This window comes from Orycteropus afer, unplaced genomic scaffold (assembly GCF_000298275.1).
Source record: "Orycteropus afer afer isolate SDZICR_OR568_19922 unplaced genomic scaffold, OryAfe1.0 scaffold00114, whole genome shotgun sequence".
Classification (NCBI taxonomy): domain Eukaryota; kingdom Metazoa; phylum Chordata; class Mammalia; order Tubulidentata; family Orycteropodidae; genus Orycteropus; species Orycteropus afer.
Window position 1 is genome coordinate 5,839,073 of NW_006921701.1, and position 17,453 is coordinate 5,856,525.

Here is a 17,453-nt window from a genome sequence, read left to right on the forward strand (position 1 = left end):
AAACTTCACTGCCATTGAGTTGATTCTGACTCATAGCGACCCCCTTTGGGTTTGCAAGGCAGTAAATCTTTACAGAAGTAGATTGTCCAGTCTTCCTTCCACAGAGTGGCTGGTGGTTTGAACTGCTAATCTTCTGGTTAGCAGTCAAATGCCTTAGGCACTACACCACCAGAGCTCCTCACTTTTATATTACCTAACCTCAGAATAATCTTGTGAGGCAGAAGATAACACTTTCATTTTTCAGGTGAAGATACTGAAATTCAGAGTATAACTTATAATAGGAGTTGTCAAGCATTTCATTTTACTTGGATCTTGGATACACAATCAACACCCATGGAAGCAGCAGTCAAGAAATCAAATGATCTATTGCATTGGGCAAATCTGCTACAAAAGACCTCTTTAAAGTGTTAAAAAAGCAAATATGTCACTTTGAGGATAAGATGTGCCTGACCCAAACCATGGTATTTTCAGTTGACTCTTATGCATGCAAAATCTGGATAATGAACAAGAGAAGAATTGATGCCTTTGAATTATGGTGTCAGAGAAAAATATTGAATGTACTATGGACTACCATTTCATTTTGGCAGCTTCCAATTTTCCTACATTCGTACATCGTACAGCCCATGCTCTGATATTAATGGATGTTTGCTGCTATTTCTTCCCATTTTGAATTGTGCCCCATCAGCAAATGGAGCTCCCGAAAGCTTTACTCCATCCACTTCATTAAGGTTAACTCTACTTTGAGGAGGCATGTCTTCTTCAGTCGAATTTTGAGTGCTTTCCAACCTGAGGGGCTCATCTTCCAGCAATGCAAGAGGCAGTGTTTCAGGGCTATCCATCAAGTTTTCCAGTAATATGTCCAACAGTGTATCTCTGCTATTCATAAGGTTTTCACTGGTCAACTCTTTGAGAAGAAGATAGCTCCTTCCTTCTTCCAAGTCTGTCTTAGTCTGGAAGCTCTGCTGAAACCTGTCCACCATGGGTGACCCTGCTAGTATTTAAAATACCGCTGGCATAGCCTCCAGCCTCACAGAAACATGCAAGCCTAGACATTAGTGAGCTGAAATGGTTTGGGCCATTTTGAATTAGACAATCATATGATCTACTATGCTGGGAATGAAAACTTGAAGTGGAATGGCCTGGCATTCACCTTCACAAAGAATGTTTCAAGATGTAGCCTGAAGTACAATGCTGTCAGTGATAGGATAATATCCCTATGTCTATGTGGTAGTTAAGTTTGTGGGTCAACTTGGCTGGGTCTGGTTGAGTGGCTGGGCAGCTGGATGTAGTATTCCCCACAATGAGGCTGGTAATCAACTCCATGGTGGAATCTACTGTGAGCAGCTGAGTAGCTGCACTAGGGATATGGTCCACTTCCCATATATAAGCATCAGCTTTGGGAATGGTCTCTAGCTTATGGGACGCTTGAAGCCTGCATGTAGCCGTGGCATTGCTCAACACCCTGCCATGCTCTGCCGACCTTGGGACATTTAATGGACTTGAATTAATGGCCTTCCATATGGTTTGGTAACATCAGGACTGTGCCTTTTTACTTGCCAACCTTGGGCTTGTCAGCCTCAGCAGCCAGCAGCTGAGTGAAGAAAAGCCTCTAGCTCCAGTGGGCCAGGAACAGGAGGTGGAGCTGAAGCCCAAGTTTTAGAGGCTTTCACCCAGCCCCTAGAGCCTGGCACTTTGAACTTGGACTTGAAGCCTCCAGACTGTGAGAGAATAAATTCCTGTTTGTTTAAGCCATCCCATTTGTGGTATATTCCTGTCAGAGCAGTACTAGGTACCAAAACAGAATATGGTACCGAGAGAGTGAGGTGCTGCTCTGACAGATACCTAAAATGTGGAAACAGGAGTGGAGTGCATCCTTGACTTTAGACCCTGGCAGAGAGACCCTGGCATGTGGCATGAGAGATGACAGGAGCAGAGCAAAGAGACTGGCATGAGAAATGGCAGGAGCAGAGCACAGAGAACCGGCATGAGACAGTGACAGCTTTACCAGTCCACAGAGGAGAAAGCTGGATGTCATTGTGCAGGTGGCTTCCTGGCAGAGTGGGTTGCCTTCGGGCATTAACTGATAGAAGAGACTGTCATAAAATGGAGTAGCAGTTTGGCCAGCTCACGGAGCAAGGAAGCTGAGTACTTTTTGAGCAGGAAGATTTCCTGTGGAGTGGGTTGCCTTCAGCATTAATTGGCAGAAGTGGAGAGACCAAGGAAATGTGAAGCAGAGCTGCCTCAGCCTCAAGGGTAGGACCATGGCCTTTGAGAGTGGAACCACCACAGCCCCCTACATTTCAAAGAGCCAGATTTCACCAACTTGGTTCTGGAGTCTAGGGCTGCTTGTTCATGTGAGCCAGTGGGATGGAGCCATAGCCACTGCCCAAGAGTGAGGGGGCAGGGCTGCCATGCCTGAGAAGGAGAGGAACAGGGCCTGCCAGGCCAAAGGGGTGAGATTGCCACTCAGGAACTAGGGGATTAGAGCCACCCTAGTGAAGAAGATCTGTACAGGTGCCAAGTTGACAGGGGGTGGAATTGTGGTGATTAAGTTTGTGTATCAACTTGACTGGACCTGGTTGAGTGGTTGGACAGCTGGATATAGTATTCCCCATGATGAGACCGACAATCAACTCTCGGTGGAATTTACTGTGAGCAGCTGAGTAGCTGCCCTAGGGATGTGGCCTGCTTCCTGTATGTAAGGAGAAGCCTTGAGGAATGGTCTCTAGCTTATGGCATGCTTGGACCCAGCATGTAGCTGTGTCATTGGTCAACAGCCTGCCATGCTCTGCCGACCTTGGGACACTCAATGGACTTGAATTAATGGCCTGCCATGTGGTTTGGTGACATCGGGATTGTGCCTTTTTACTTGTCAACCTTGGGCTTGTCAGCCTCAGCAGCTAGCAGCTGAGTGATGAAAAGCCTCTAGCTAATGGTTGGGAGCAGGAGGCAGAGCTGAAGCCCAAGGTTAATGGGGATTTCACACAGCCCCTAGAGCCTGGCACTTTGAACTTGAACTTAAAACCTTCAAATCATGAGAGAATAAACTCCTATTTGTTCAAGCCATCCCATTTGTGGTGTATTCCTGTCATAGTGGCACTAGGTAACCAGAACAGCCTACAGGGAAGACCAGTTAATATTACCGTTATTCAAATTTACAAACCAACCACTAAAGCCAAGGATAAGGAAATTGAAGATTTTTACCAACTCCTGCTGTCTGAAATTGACCAAATGTGCAATCAAAATGTATTGATGATTACTGATGATTAGAATGCAAAAGTTGGAAACAAAAAAGAATCATCAGTAGTTGGAAAACATGGCCTTAGTGACAGAAATGATGCTGGAGATTGCATGATAGAATTTTTCAAGACCAATAAATTATTCATTCCAAAAACCTTTTTTCAACAACATAAATGCTGTCTAGACATGTGGACCTTGCCAGATGGAATATGCAGGGATCAGATTGACTACATCTATGGAAAGAGGTGATGGAGAAGCTCAAGATCTTCAGGCAAAACAAGGCCAGGAGCTGACTGTAGAACAGGCCATAAGTTGCTCATATACAAATTCAATTTGAAGCAGAAGATAATCAAGTCCATAAGAGCCAAAATATGACCTTGATTATATCCCACCTGAATTTAAAGACTATCTGAAGAATAGATTTGATCCACTGTACACCAATGACTGAAAACCAGATGAATTGAGAGATGACATCAAAAATATCATACATGAAAAAAGTGAAAGGTCATTAAAAAGACAGGAAGGAAGAAAAGATCAAAATGTATGTCAAAAGAGACTCTGAAACTTGCTCTTGAACAGAGAGTAGCTAAAGCAAATGAAGACAGGATAAAAGAGCTGAACAGAAGATTTCAAAGAGCAGCTTGAGAAGACAAAGTCAGTTATTATAATGAAATGCAAAGACCTGGAGTTAGAAAACCAAAAGAAAGGAACACTCCTGGCATTTCTCAAGCTGAAATAACTGAAGAAAAAATTCAAGCCTTGAGTTGCAATATTGAAATATGGAATGTTTTACCCATATTCTATGGGTAAAATATTGAATGGTGCAGGAAACATCAAAAGAAGATGGAAGGAATACACAAAGTCACTGGAAAAAAAAAAAAAAGAACTGGTCGATGTTCATCAATTTCAGGAGGTGGCATATGATCAAGAACCAAGGGTATTGAAGGAAGATGTTGAAGCTGCTCTGAAGGAATTGGCAAAAAACAGAGCTCCAGGAATTGATGGAATACTCGTAAAGATATTTCAAGAAATGGATGCCATGCTGAAGGCACTTAATCATCTATTCCAAGAAATTTGGAAGACAACAACCTCGCCTTGACTGGAAGAGATCCGTATTTTGTACCCATTCCAAAGAAAGGTGATCCAATAGAATGTGGAAATTATCAAACACTATCATTAATATAACACACAAATAAAATTTTGCTAAAGATAATTTTAAAATGATTGCAGCAGTATATTGACAGGGAACTTCCAGAAATGCAAGCTTGATTCAGAAGAGGATGTGGTACAAGGGATATCATTGCTGATGTCAGATGGATCTTGGCTGAAAGCAAAGAATACTAGAAAAATATTTACTTGTGTTTTATTGACTATGCAAAAGCATTTGACTGTGTGGATTAACAAATTATGAATGACATTGAGCACAATGGGAGTTCCAGAACACTTAATTGTGCTAATGAGAAACCTGTACATAGACCAGGGTGCTGTCATTTGAACAGAACAAGGGGATACTGCATCGTTTAAAATCAGGAAGGGAGTGTGTCAGCGTTGCATCCTTCCAGCATACTTACTCAATCCATATACTGAGCAAATAATCTGAGAAGCTGGACTATATGAAGAAGAACACAGCATCAGGGTTAGAGGACAACTCATCAGCAACCTGCGATGTGCAGACGACACAACCTTTCTTGCTGAAAGTGAAGATGACATAAGGCACTTATTGCTGAAGATTAAAGACTTCAGTCTGCAGTATGGATTACATCTCAACATAATAAAAAAAAAAATGAAAATGCTTCCAACTGGACCAATAAGCAGCATCATGATAAATAGAAAAAAGATTGAAGTTGTCAAAGATTTCATGTTACTTCATGAAGTAACATGTCAACACCAATGGAAGCAACAGTCAAGAAATCCGATGACATATTACACTGGGCAAATCTGCTGCAAAAGACCTCTTTAAAGTGCTGAAGAGCAAAGATATCTCTGAACACTAAGGTGTGCCAGACCCAAGCCATGGTATTTTCAATCACCTCATATGCATGTGAAAGGTGGACAGTGACTAAGGAAGACTGAAGAAGAGTTGATGCTTTTGAGTTGTGGTGTTAATGAAGAATACTGAAAGTAACATGGACTGCCAGAAGAATGAACAAATCTGTCCTGAAAGAAGTGTAGCCGGAATGCTCCTTGGAATCATGACCAGATTTCATCTCACCTACTTTGGTCATAGGACTAAGGTGCGCCTGACACAAGCCATGATATTTCCAATTGCCTCATATGCATGTGAGAGCTGGACAATGAATAAGGAAGACCGAAGAAGAGTTGATGCTTTTGAGTTGTGGTGCTGGCGAAGAATGATGAAAGTACCATGGACTGCTAAAAGAACTAACAGATCTGTCCTGGAGGAAGTGCAGCCAGAATGCTCCTTGGAAGCAAGAATGGCCAGACTTCATCTCACCTAATTTGGTCATGTTGTCAGAAGGGACCGTTCCCTGGAGAAGAATGTCATGCTTGGTAGGGTGGTGGGTCAACGAAAGAGGGGGAGGCCTTCAACGAGATGGATTGACAATGGTGGCTGCAATGATGGGCTCAAGTATAGCAGGGATTGTGGGGCTGGCGTGGGATCAGGCAGTGTTTCGTTCTGCTGTGCATGGGATCGCTATGAGTCGGAAATGACTCGATGGCACTTAACGACAACAACAACACTTTGGTCATGTTGTCAGAAGAGGCTGTTCCCTGGAGAAGGATATCATGTTTGGTAAAGTGGAGGATCAGTGAAAAAGAAGAGCCTCAATGAGATGCATAGACACAGTGGCTGAAACAATGAGCTCAGGTATAGCAAGGATTCTAAGGATGGCACACAACCAGGCAGTGTTTTATTCTGTTGTAGATAGGGGCGCTGTGAGTTGGAGCTGACTCAGCACACCTAACCACAACATGGACTGCCAGAAAAATGAACAAACCTGTCTTAGAAGAAGTACAGCCAGAATGCTTCTTAGAAACAAGGATGGCAAGACTTTGCCTCACCTACTTTGCACATGTTATTAGGAGGGACAAATCCCTGGAGAAAAACCTCATGCTTGGTAAAGCAGAGGGTCAGTGAAAAAGAGGAAGACAATCATCCAGATGGATTGACACAATGGCTGCAACAATGAGGTCAAACATAGCAGTGATTGTGAGGATGGTGCGGGACTAGGCAGTGTCTCGTTCTATTGTATATAGGGTCACTGTGAGTTGGAACTGACTCCATCACACCTGACAATAACAATATAGATAGTAAGAGGTGGAGCTTTCAGCAAGTACAAGATTTCTGCCTCCAACTTACTAATTCATATTACAACTACATAATGATTTACAGCCTACATAGCATTTCATAAATATCTCTTTTATTTTCATAGTATCTTTGTGAAAAATACTAATATACCTATTTAACTGAAGAAGACAGTAGCTCGGAGAGGAGCTCTCCTGGTGTAGTCGTTAATCATTCAGTGGCTAACTAAAAGGTTAGTGGTTGGAACCCACCAGCCACTCTGCAGAAGAAAGATGAAGCAATCTGCTTCCATAAAGATTTATAGTCTTGGTAAACCCTATGAGTAAGTTCTACTGTGTCCTTTAGATTCACTATGAGCCGGAATCAACTCAGTGGCAATAGGTTTGGGTTTGGGTTTTGGTAGCTCAGAGAGTTTAAGTGATTTCTCAAGGCTGTATATTTGACTCATATGACTTATTTCTCTGGTCAATAAGTAAAAGTAAGGACTTAGATTTTCTGATTCTAGATCTGGTTGTTTTTCTATTATATATTTCTGCTTTTGCAAAGCACAGGTTAAATTGTATTGTTTCACTCATCAAAAACTTGCAATTTCTATCCATTATCTCTACTATCAAATCCATACTCCTCAGATAGGAAACGACTCCATTATCTGTCCCTGTATATGTTTTCAGCCTCAATTTAGTATCTCTCCATACCTGTACCCTTCCCTGTGGTTTCAGATCTTAATTAATCCTCTTTTCTGTTAGCAGACTAAACTGGTTACTGAGATAAGGCAATGATTGATCAGACTTAGACCTGCTCAACCAGTGCACCATCACCACACTAATTAACCCAAGGGTAGACTTAGCAAATTTTTAAAATAACTTTTTATTATTACTTCCTAATTATAGTGTCAAGTAAACGTAATCCTCATATTTCCACTATATTGCATTTCTAAAACTGCTATTTGGTCTAATTCTTCTTTTATCCCAAACTTTCAAGAAATGTGTGTAATAATCTGTTATATGTTAAAGAGAGAAGAGTGGCTGAAGAACTTGGTGGGCAGAAATGCTTTTTGGAGCAATAACTGGGAAAAGGGAATCCAGTGGAGAGAGAAAATTACTGTCTTGCCAGCACAAGCAAACCATATAGAAAGAAGAGACTCTATCCTGTAAAAATAATTAAATTTCTTATCCTCAGACATCATCAGAGAGGTGGTTAAGTCATAACACCCTGTTCTTTCCATTTCATAACACTCATTGCTTATTTAATTACTGGCATTAGAGAAGGAACTGTCACCATTTTTCTTACTGCCATACCTGCACTATTGCTATGTAACAAATCACCCCAAACTGAGTGATGTCAAACAATTATTATCTTATTATGATCATGGATTGTGTGGGTCAGGTTACAGCAAGAATGGCTTGTTGGGCACCTCAGCTACTAAGAGTCAAATAGGTATGAGTAAATGGTTGGTGTCTAGATTCATCTGGAGCCTTCTTCATTTACATACCTGGCCCCAGCACAGGAATGACTTGAAGTATGGACTCAAGTGTGTTGACTGGAACACCTACACATGGTTTCTCCAAGTGCCTTGGTCTTCTAACACCATCGACTTGATTCCAAAAAGTAGTGTGCAAAGAGAGAGTCTTCCAAGAACAAGCATTTGTAAATATCCAGGCAAAAGCTGTCTGATCTTTTATGAGCTGGATTCAGAAGTCAAATAGCATAATTTTCTCTGTACACTATATAATAAAGCAGGAGACATAGATCCCAGTCTTCGATGGAAGGAGTGTAAAAGAATTTGGGAAGGAGTTAATAAAATTCACAGTATCCCCATGCCTAATAGAGAAGCTGATGCACAGTAATCATTCAATGAATATTTGTTGAAGCAAGAAAGGAACAGGAAAGTCTGAGTTATGGTCTTAAAGACTTGAATACATAGGGGAAGTATTAGAAATGTCTCTTAGATATATAAATAAAATTCAATTAATATTTTCTAAAATTTTCACTTAAATATCCCTAATGAATTAGGAAAATGATTATGTGACTTTCAGGAAGACTAGTTCCATAACTAAAAGCCATGAGTGAGACATTTCAAATCTGATGTATTATTTTCAAAATTCATGTATGTCTTGATTTAGGTGCTAGTTACATGTGTCTGTTAACTTTGTGAAAATTCATCAAGTTACATACTTATGATTTGTGTACTTTTCTATATGAACCTTATAATTCAATACAATTCACAATAATATTCAGAAAATATTTCATGTTTATTTTGATGTTAAACACTTTCCCAAATCTGTCATGAAAATAGATGCTCCAGAAGTATGTATAGCATGTTTATGTATCGTCTGAAGAGTACTTGTATTTTCACTGCTGGTGGGACTGTAAAATGGTACAATCATTGTGGAAAGCAGTATGGCAATTCCTTCAAAAGTTGGAATTAGAAATACCATTTGACCCAGCTATTCCATTACTAGGTATATACCCTAAATAAGTGAAAGCAACGACAAGAACAGATATATGCACACCCATGGTTTTAAATAATGATTCATTTGAATGTTTTCTGTAGAATTGAATGATGATAACTATAAAAACACTTAATTTAGGATTTGAACATATTGTAAGTTGACACATACGAATAGTTTCCTTATTAGTCCTACATTGAGCAGGAAAGCAGGTGAATTCATCAGGAACTAGGGAAAACAACAGGTTGAATAAACAGTAAGGGGATAGAAAAAGTGATAATTTTCAGATAACTGAAGCTGAACTTTTTAACTACCTTTTTAATTTAAAATTTTTAATGAAATTCTTTCTAATATATACTTCATACTCTTTTGAGAGTTAAATATATTGTAGTAACCAAATCCTAGCTCTTATACCTCCTAACTGTGTGACCTTGAGTAATCTATGTAATATCCTTTCTGCTTCTTTTTTCTTATCTATGCAATGGGGGAGTAGAAATATAATCTGTCTCATAATATTGTTAGGACTGAATGAGAAGGTAAGAAAGATGAGGTAACTTATATAAAGTAGTTAGCAGAGTATAATGCACAAAATAATCAGTACACAATATATGTTAGCTTTTCTTATTATTACTATGAACAATAGACACATTAGACATTCAATAAATTTGAGTGACTGGCTCAATATACAGTGACACTGTCAAGTTTTTTCTTTAAAATACCCCCTCCTCTATCAGATAGTCTAAGATCACTCACTGTTGTTGTTGTTGTTGTTATTTGCCATTGAGTCAGCCCCAACTTACAGCACCCCTCCTTGAGTTTCCGAGGCAGTATCACTACGGAAGTAGGAATGCCCAACCTTCCTAAGATCACTCACTAGTCATTATTAATTCCTTTCTCTGCTTCTTATAGTTTGGCACCTCCTCATCTGTTGTTTGAAGTCACGTTTCTTAATGTTTCTACTTCTAGTAGTGTCCTCCCCTTTATAATCTCCTCCTTCTAATGTGGTGTCAGATAATAAAGTCTGTTTAAATCAAGAGACTTTCAAAGAGAGCCTGTGGTCATTTGGTAGCTCCTTGGAAGAGTAACATTTACTACTAATTTTGTCATAGCCTTTTTCCTATGCATTTAGTATGGTATTTCTAGAGTAAAGACTGTGTTCAGTATACTTTAGGTTGATGAATATCTACTTCCAGATACATAATAATACCTATAGCATAAATATTTATAAATAGAAGTAGAAATTTAAACATTGGATAAGCATGAAGTTTAATGTCATTAAAATATTCAAGTAAGAATTAGAGCAAATATTAAGCTTTGCAGTTGTCACCAAAAACTATTTGAGCAGTTGAAATAAATATTAGTACAGAATAACATTGCATGAAAAAATATGTACTTTAAGTTCTGGGTTCTGTTCAAACTCTGTCAGTGACAGTTCTGTGACATTGAATATGTAGTTTCGACCCTTTGAACTTAAAATTTCTTATCTATAAAATGAAAGGGTTGGACTATCATAGAAACTAAAAATATTTATTTACAAAGGAAAAGTATATGAGACTATCCAACATGGATAGGAAAACCACAATGAAGGACATTTTTCAAACAGTATAAAAATGTAGATTAGCAGATAGTAAGAATTACAAGTATTTTTTAATCTGTTATGCCTATCCTTGTATTTTTTCAGGAAAGTGAAAGAATAAAAAATAAGAAACATTAGAAATAAGAGAAAAATGTAATTCTTATTATAGGAAGGAATTTAATTCCAGTTAACAAATCACTTAGTATGTTCTACAAAAATATAAATAAATATAAATTCAAAAATTATAGCATCCATAAAGATCTTTTAAAAGCCAATAGCCACTTCTTCTGAAGCAGAGGATTTGATTTAGATTAGGTCCTTTTTAGGAGCCCTGGTGGCACAAGAGTTAAGCACTGGGCTGCTAACAGAAAGCTGGGCGGTTAGAACCGACCCAGCAGCTCTGCATGAGATGAGCTCTGCATGAGAAAGACATGATGATCTGCTTTCTAGAGACTACCGTCTAGGAAACCCTGTGGGGTAGCTCTACACTGTCACATAGGCTCACTATGAGTCAGAATCAACTTGATGGACACTCAATATGGTCCCTTTTAAAACTCCTTCTATTTCTTTTTATTCTTAGTCTATTTTCAAATGAAACTAGATCATCTATTTAATATCGAATCTTCTTAAAGTAGCTGTCTCACATGAAAAATAGTAAGAAAAGATTTTCTCTTTCCACCAGCTATGTTCAATTACTCTTTGTCTGTCAACCATTTACTGCTCCTATTTTTTTCTTGTATTGCTTGTTAAACTATCAAAATAATTGTCATAACATAGGCATGGGAAAATAGTTTTCACAGGAACAAGCAACAACAAAGCCTGTAGGAATTGAGAAAAGAATTACCTAGGAAGAACTAGCAAAATTTATCTCATTATTGATATCTTATTTTCAGGTTTAACTGAGCTTAATGACAGTCCGGTTCCACTGGAACTTGAGCGATGCAAATCTCCTACTGCAGGTAAACATGCTTGGTATTTTTCAGGTTTCTGGTAATTCACTGCAGAGTTCTATTCCTTTATTTTCATAATTCTTATAATATGAAATTCATAATCTTAGTGATTGCATATAGTTCACTCTCTGAAATTTAACCTTAAGCAAATTGATTCCAAAATCAAATAGAAATGAATGTCTAAATAAAATTAAGATCAGAAGTATGAATGTAATACAAGACATTTAAAGGAATATTATTTCTCAGTTAATTATATAATGCTCAGGAAGTATCAAAATGAAAATTGGCAAATTTATAGAAACTCTTCTTACAGCTAGAGTGGAATTAGTGGGAAATATGTACTATAGATGCAGGATTAAATGATGCCATCCCTTTGGACCAAAGTTTGAAAATATGTAGTAAAGGTTTAAAACTACGTATATCTTCTATGAATTTATCGAAAGGAAATAATTGAAAAAGTCTACAAATATTATCCATAAACAATGTTATTATGGCATGATTTATAATATGGATAAACTAGAATAAAGCTGAAAACCTTGAAAAAAATGTCATATACTGAAGTGTTATGCCAACATAAAATATAAAGAGGAAATATATTTATTGAAAAATAATTAAAAATGATACCACAATATGGTATGAGGTAAAATATTAAGATAACATATGATCCTATTAAAATATATAAAATGCATGGGTTTAAAGATTTCTATGAATAAGTCTTTATGTTCAAAAAAAGTAGCAGTAGAATCTGTTGGTGATAGGATTGTTGTTGTTGTTGTTATGTGCTGTCGAGTCGGCCCCGCCTCATAGCGACCCCTCCTTGGGTTTCCGAGGCAGTATCACTACGGAAGTAGGATCGCCCAACCTTCCTTCTGGTGATAGGATTATGGGTGGTTTATTTCTTTTTAAAATTTTTTTTAACCTTATTATTCTGATTTTTCTATAATGAGCATATAGTAACTTTTTAAGTTTTTCACTGCCATTCTCTCATTTTATTCTTTATTGTGGTAAATATATATATATATAAATTCATTTAATATTATATTTAATATAATTTTTGCCAATTCAGTAGGTTTTATATGTATAATTCAAGTGTATCTTTGACATTGATTTGTACCTCTATTCTTATAGTGGGTCAAAAATTTATACTTTATTTTTATTTAAATTGTATTTTATTTTAACTTCGTACATGTTTATAAAAGTTTATTAATATTATTATAAAGTAATGAATTTTAATCTTAGAAATTTATTTAGAATTAGAACATTTCTTCAATTTACCTCATCCCCTCAACTGTTGTTAGTTCTTTATCTTTGTTCCTCAGGAATCTAGACTAAATACAATCTCTTGAATCCTGGGTAAATGTTTGTTTTAATCATATTCTTTTGATCCTTATTTTACTGCTTACAAAAAAAAAGTCTCATACATTTATCTTTTCTTTTGCATTACCATTAACATCATTCTAGTTTAGCTCTTTATTTTCTCACACCTAGAGTATCACAAAAAGTTTTTTAACAGGTGTCTCTGCTTTCTCTCTCTCCCTCTTACAATTCTTTATGCACGTCATAATGCAAAACAAATCTCATTAAAATATTGCTTAGTTCATATTTTCCCGCAGTCAGAAATCTTCAATATAAAACATAAATGTTCTCTATCAAATTTAAATAACATATTTCTCATGCATAGTCTGAATATGAATTACAATTAATTTATATTGTTCAAACATCAAAATAAAATGGAGAGACAACTTTCCCTCCTATCTTGTTCCTATATATTGTACGTATCCTCAAGAGCCAACCATTATTAGTAGTTTCTTTTTTATTATTACTAGTTTCTTGTTTATCCTTCCAGACACTTTATGTTTGTAAACAAACCGAAAAGGCATATATTCTTTTCTGCTTTCTGTTTTATGCAAAGAGTAGTGTATCATATGCATTTTACTTTATCTTGTTTGTTTCACTTTAAAGCGTAATTCTCTTTCCATTTCATTACAGAAAACAATTCCTCATTCTTTTTCACATTTGTATAATATTACTTTGCATGCATAAACTATAATTTATGTCCATTGTTAAAGGACCTTTAGTTTGCTACTAATCTTCTGCTCTTGCAAACAATGCTGTAGTGACTAAACTTGGTACATACCTCATTTTAAATGTGTGCTGGTGTGTCTATGAGATAAATTCTCAAAATTGAGGTCAGAGTATATGCCTGTCTGATTTTCATAGATATCTTGCTCTCCACTGGGTTTGCAACAATTTTATCTCCTTCCAGTGATAGCATGCAAGCATTAAGCTTTGATTATTAATTCTTTGGATTTTTTGCTAGTCTAATAGGTAAAAAGACTTATCTCAATGAGTTACAATGTAACTTTTACATAAGTCATATTGAATATCCTTTCATATGTTTAAGACCTCTTAGATTTTTTTTTGTTGTTGTTGTTAACCATCTATTCCTATACTATGCCCATTTTCTATTGGGTTGTTGATCCTTTCATACCAATTTGTAGGATCTCTTTATAAGTTAAGGAAATTATCCTTTTGTAACAGGAGATCCATGTATCTTTCTCAATTTAACATTTTACTTTGCTATGATATCTCTTGCTTTAGAACAGTTTTTTTTTTTTTTTTTTAAATATATAATCGGACATTGAATCTTTTCTTTAAAGGCTTTCCTTCATTCTTTGTTCCTAACAGTTTAAATACTATTGGAATTATCTGGTTTTTAGAGGTTTGGTAGAATCCCCCTGTCAAATCATTTATCCCTTGTAATTTCTTATCTTGCATATTTGTACTTCCTCTTTAAAGAAAAATATTTTCATTATGGAAATTTTGCAAGCATATGCAAAAGTGTAGATTTCAGCTTTCTTTAATTAGGCTACCTAGCATTTGGTATATTATGTTGTTTCTGTAACCCAAGCAACCAGTTTTAGGTCTATTTTTTTTATTTTTAACTGATTAATTGCCACTTTTATCTTTATTACTTTCTTCCCCTGCTTTCTTTTGGTTTATTCTATTTTCCCCTCTATAACTTTTTGTGATGGGCTCTTGATTTATTTATATTTATTATTTCTACGTGTAGATATAAATATTAAAGGCAAAATTTCACTTTGAACTTGGCTTTTGATGTATCAAACAGCTTCAGTTAAGTTCCTATTTCATTAACACTATTTCTATATAGTAGACAATTTGCTGATATTTCTTTGACCTAAGAGTTATTTAAGGTAAATTTATAATGTTACACAGCAATAAATGCATCTTATTAATTGTGTTATTTAAGTCTTTTCATGTCCTTGATTACTTGCCCTGTTAAAGATGGAGAGAGGTGAAATATAATCTTTTCCAATGATGTGTTCCTGACTACTTTTCCTCATATCTCTTCTGATTTTATTTTTAAAAATATTTATAGTATCATATTTTATGCATACATATTCAAAAAGTATATCCATATTGTGAAGAACATCTTTTAGCATTAATCATTATTGCTTGTTTCTTATTATGTTTTCTTCACCTGAAGTCCATCTTGTTTACTATTAGTACCACAAGCTGCTTCTTTTATTTAGAAATTTCTGGCATAACTTTACTCAACCTCTTTTTCTGATAACCTTTTTTTTTTTTTCCCACTTTCTTTTCCACACACTAACACTGCATTCTGCCCACTTCCTCCCTGTGCCCACCCCTTCCCTTTGTCCTTCCTTGCCACCTCCTCCCATCTTCTTAGCTCTGTTGTTGTTGTTGTTGTTATGTGCCGTCCAGTCGGACCCGACTCATAGTGACCCCTCCTTGGGTTTCCAAGGCAGTATCACTACGGAAGTAGATTGCCCCATCTTCCTTCCGAGGAGTGGCTGGTGGGTTTGAACCGCCAGCCTTCTGGTTAGCAGTCAAGTGTCTTAGCCACTATGCTACCAGAGCTCCCTCCTCGGGCAAATGCTGTCCTCTTAATCTCATATTAGTTTTTAGTTAATATTTTATGTATTTTGGGGGAGCTCTGGTAGCATAGTGGCTAAGACACTTGCCTGCTAACCAGACGGCTGGCGGTTCAAACCCACCAGCTACTCCTGGGAAGGAAGGTTGGGCAATCCTACTTCCGTAGTGATACTGCCTCGGAAACCCAAGGAGGGGTCGCTATGAGTCGGGGCTGACTCGACGGCACATAACAACAACAACAACAATTTTATGTATTTATAAAAATTTTAAAAATTTAATAAAAAATTTTTGTTGCTTAAAAAAAATCTTCTTACCCCAAAATCTTGAAGATATTTTTCTATATCATCTTTCAGAAGCCTTATTGCCTTATCTTTCACATTTAAATTGAGACTCCATTTGCAATTTATTTGTGTGAATGTGAGATGGGGCTTAAATTTCATCTATTCAATGTGGTTATCCAGTTAATAAACACCATTTATAAGAAAAATATTATATCTCTAACTGCAATGAAGTGGTACTGTTGCCACAAATTAGTGAACCTTACTGTGTGCATGTGTGTGTGGTACGTTTCTAGACTGTATATTCTATTCCGTTGGTGTGTTTATCTATCATTGACCTAATACCACATTATGTTAATTGCTGTAGCTTTATAGTATTGCTGTCTGATGGTGTAGATCCTTGTTTTGTTGTGGTTCTTTTTCAAGATCATGGTTGCTATTCCAATTCTTTTTATTTCCTTGTAACTTTCAGAAAGAGCTTGTCGATTTCCATATAAAGAAGCTTGAATATTGAATGTAATTGCATCAGATCTATAGATAGATTGACCATAATTACCATATTCAGCAATATTCAAGTTTTCCATTGGTATCTCCATTTATGTGTGTTTTTACTTTTAGTAATATATTCTAGTTCTTTGTAGAAGTCTTGTACATCATTTATTGTTGCTGTTGTTGTGTTGTTATGTGCCGTGGCGTCGGGCCCAACTCATAGCGACCCCTCCTTGGGTTTCTGAGGCGGTATCACTATGGAAGTAGATTGCCCAACCTTCCTTCCAAGGAGTGGCTGGTGGGTTTGAACTGCCAGCCTTCAGCTGGTGGGTTTGAACTGCCAGCCTTCTGATTGGCAGTCAAGTGCCCTAGGCACTACGCTATGAGAGCTCCCACATCATTTATTAGATTTATTTATTTGATCTTCTTGTGCTATTTCAAATGTTATTTTTATTTCTTTTTCTAATTGTTTGTGACTAGAATATAAAAAGGAGCTCTGGTAGCATGGTGCCTAAGGCACTTGACTGCTAACCAGAAGGCTGGCGGTACAAACCCACCAGCCACTTCTGGGAAGGAAGGTTGGGCAGTCCTACTTCCGTAGTGATACTGCCTTGGAAACCCAAGGAGGGGTTGCTATGAGTTGGGGCCGACTTGATGGCACATAACAACAACAATAGAATATAAAAACCCAATTAGGTTTTTTTTTATATTGACCTTATATCTCAGACTAAAACCATCAACCACCCAATCACTTTTTTTTATTTTTTTTGCTAAAGCAGACTCAGAGGATTTTGCATACATCCAAGTAATTTGCTTCAAAGCAAAAAGGTTTTGACTACTTTTGTATGATATTTCTTGAGAAAGAAATGATTGACTGTGATGATATTCATTTATCATTCCAATATCTTATCTAAGACTGATTTACTAGGCAAGGCCCACTTTTCTTTAAGAGCAACTTTAAATTAAAAGTAAATTGAGACAGAAGAACTAGATAGTACCTGGATACCACTATTGACTATTCTGAAAGGGATTACATTAGAAGGTTCTGCATAGAGTAGGTAGAAAAATGTGAAACAAAACTCAAAATCATTAAAAAAAAAAAAAAAAAAAAAAACAGGATTACAAGTCAGATAGAGACTGGTAGAATCCCTGAGACAATGGCCTTGGTCACTCTTTGGACCTGGAATTGAACTCATTAGCAGTCAAATGCCTTAAGCACTGTGCTGTGTATTCCTTCCATCTTCTTTTGATGCTTCACTTCCTGCATCATTCAATATTCTGTCC

The 17,453-nt window shown here is 36.8% G+C and overlaps 1 protein-coding gene across 1 annotated transcript in view; it reads left to right on the plus strand.

Annotated features, from left to right (window-relative positions):
- STXBP5L (syntaxin binding protein 5L) overlaps nt 1-17,453 on the plus strand; it is a 471,051-nt gene that overhangs the window by 399,976 nt on the left and 53,622 nt on the right. Inside the window, exon 20 of the mRNA XM_007943886.2 lies at nt 11,428-11,493. Coding sequence (XP_007942077.1) covers nt 11,428-11,493 — 66 coding nt within the window. The remainder of the gene's footprint in view (nt 1-11,427; nt 11,494-17,453) is intronic.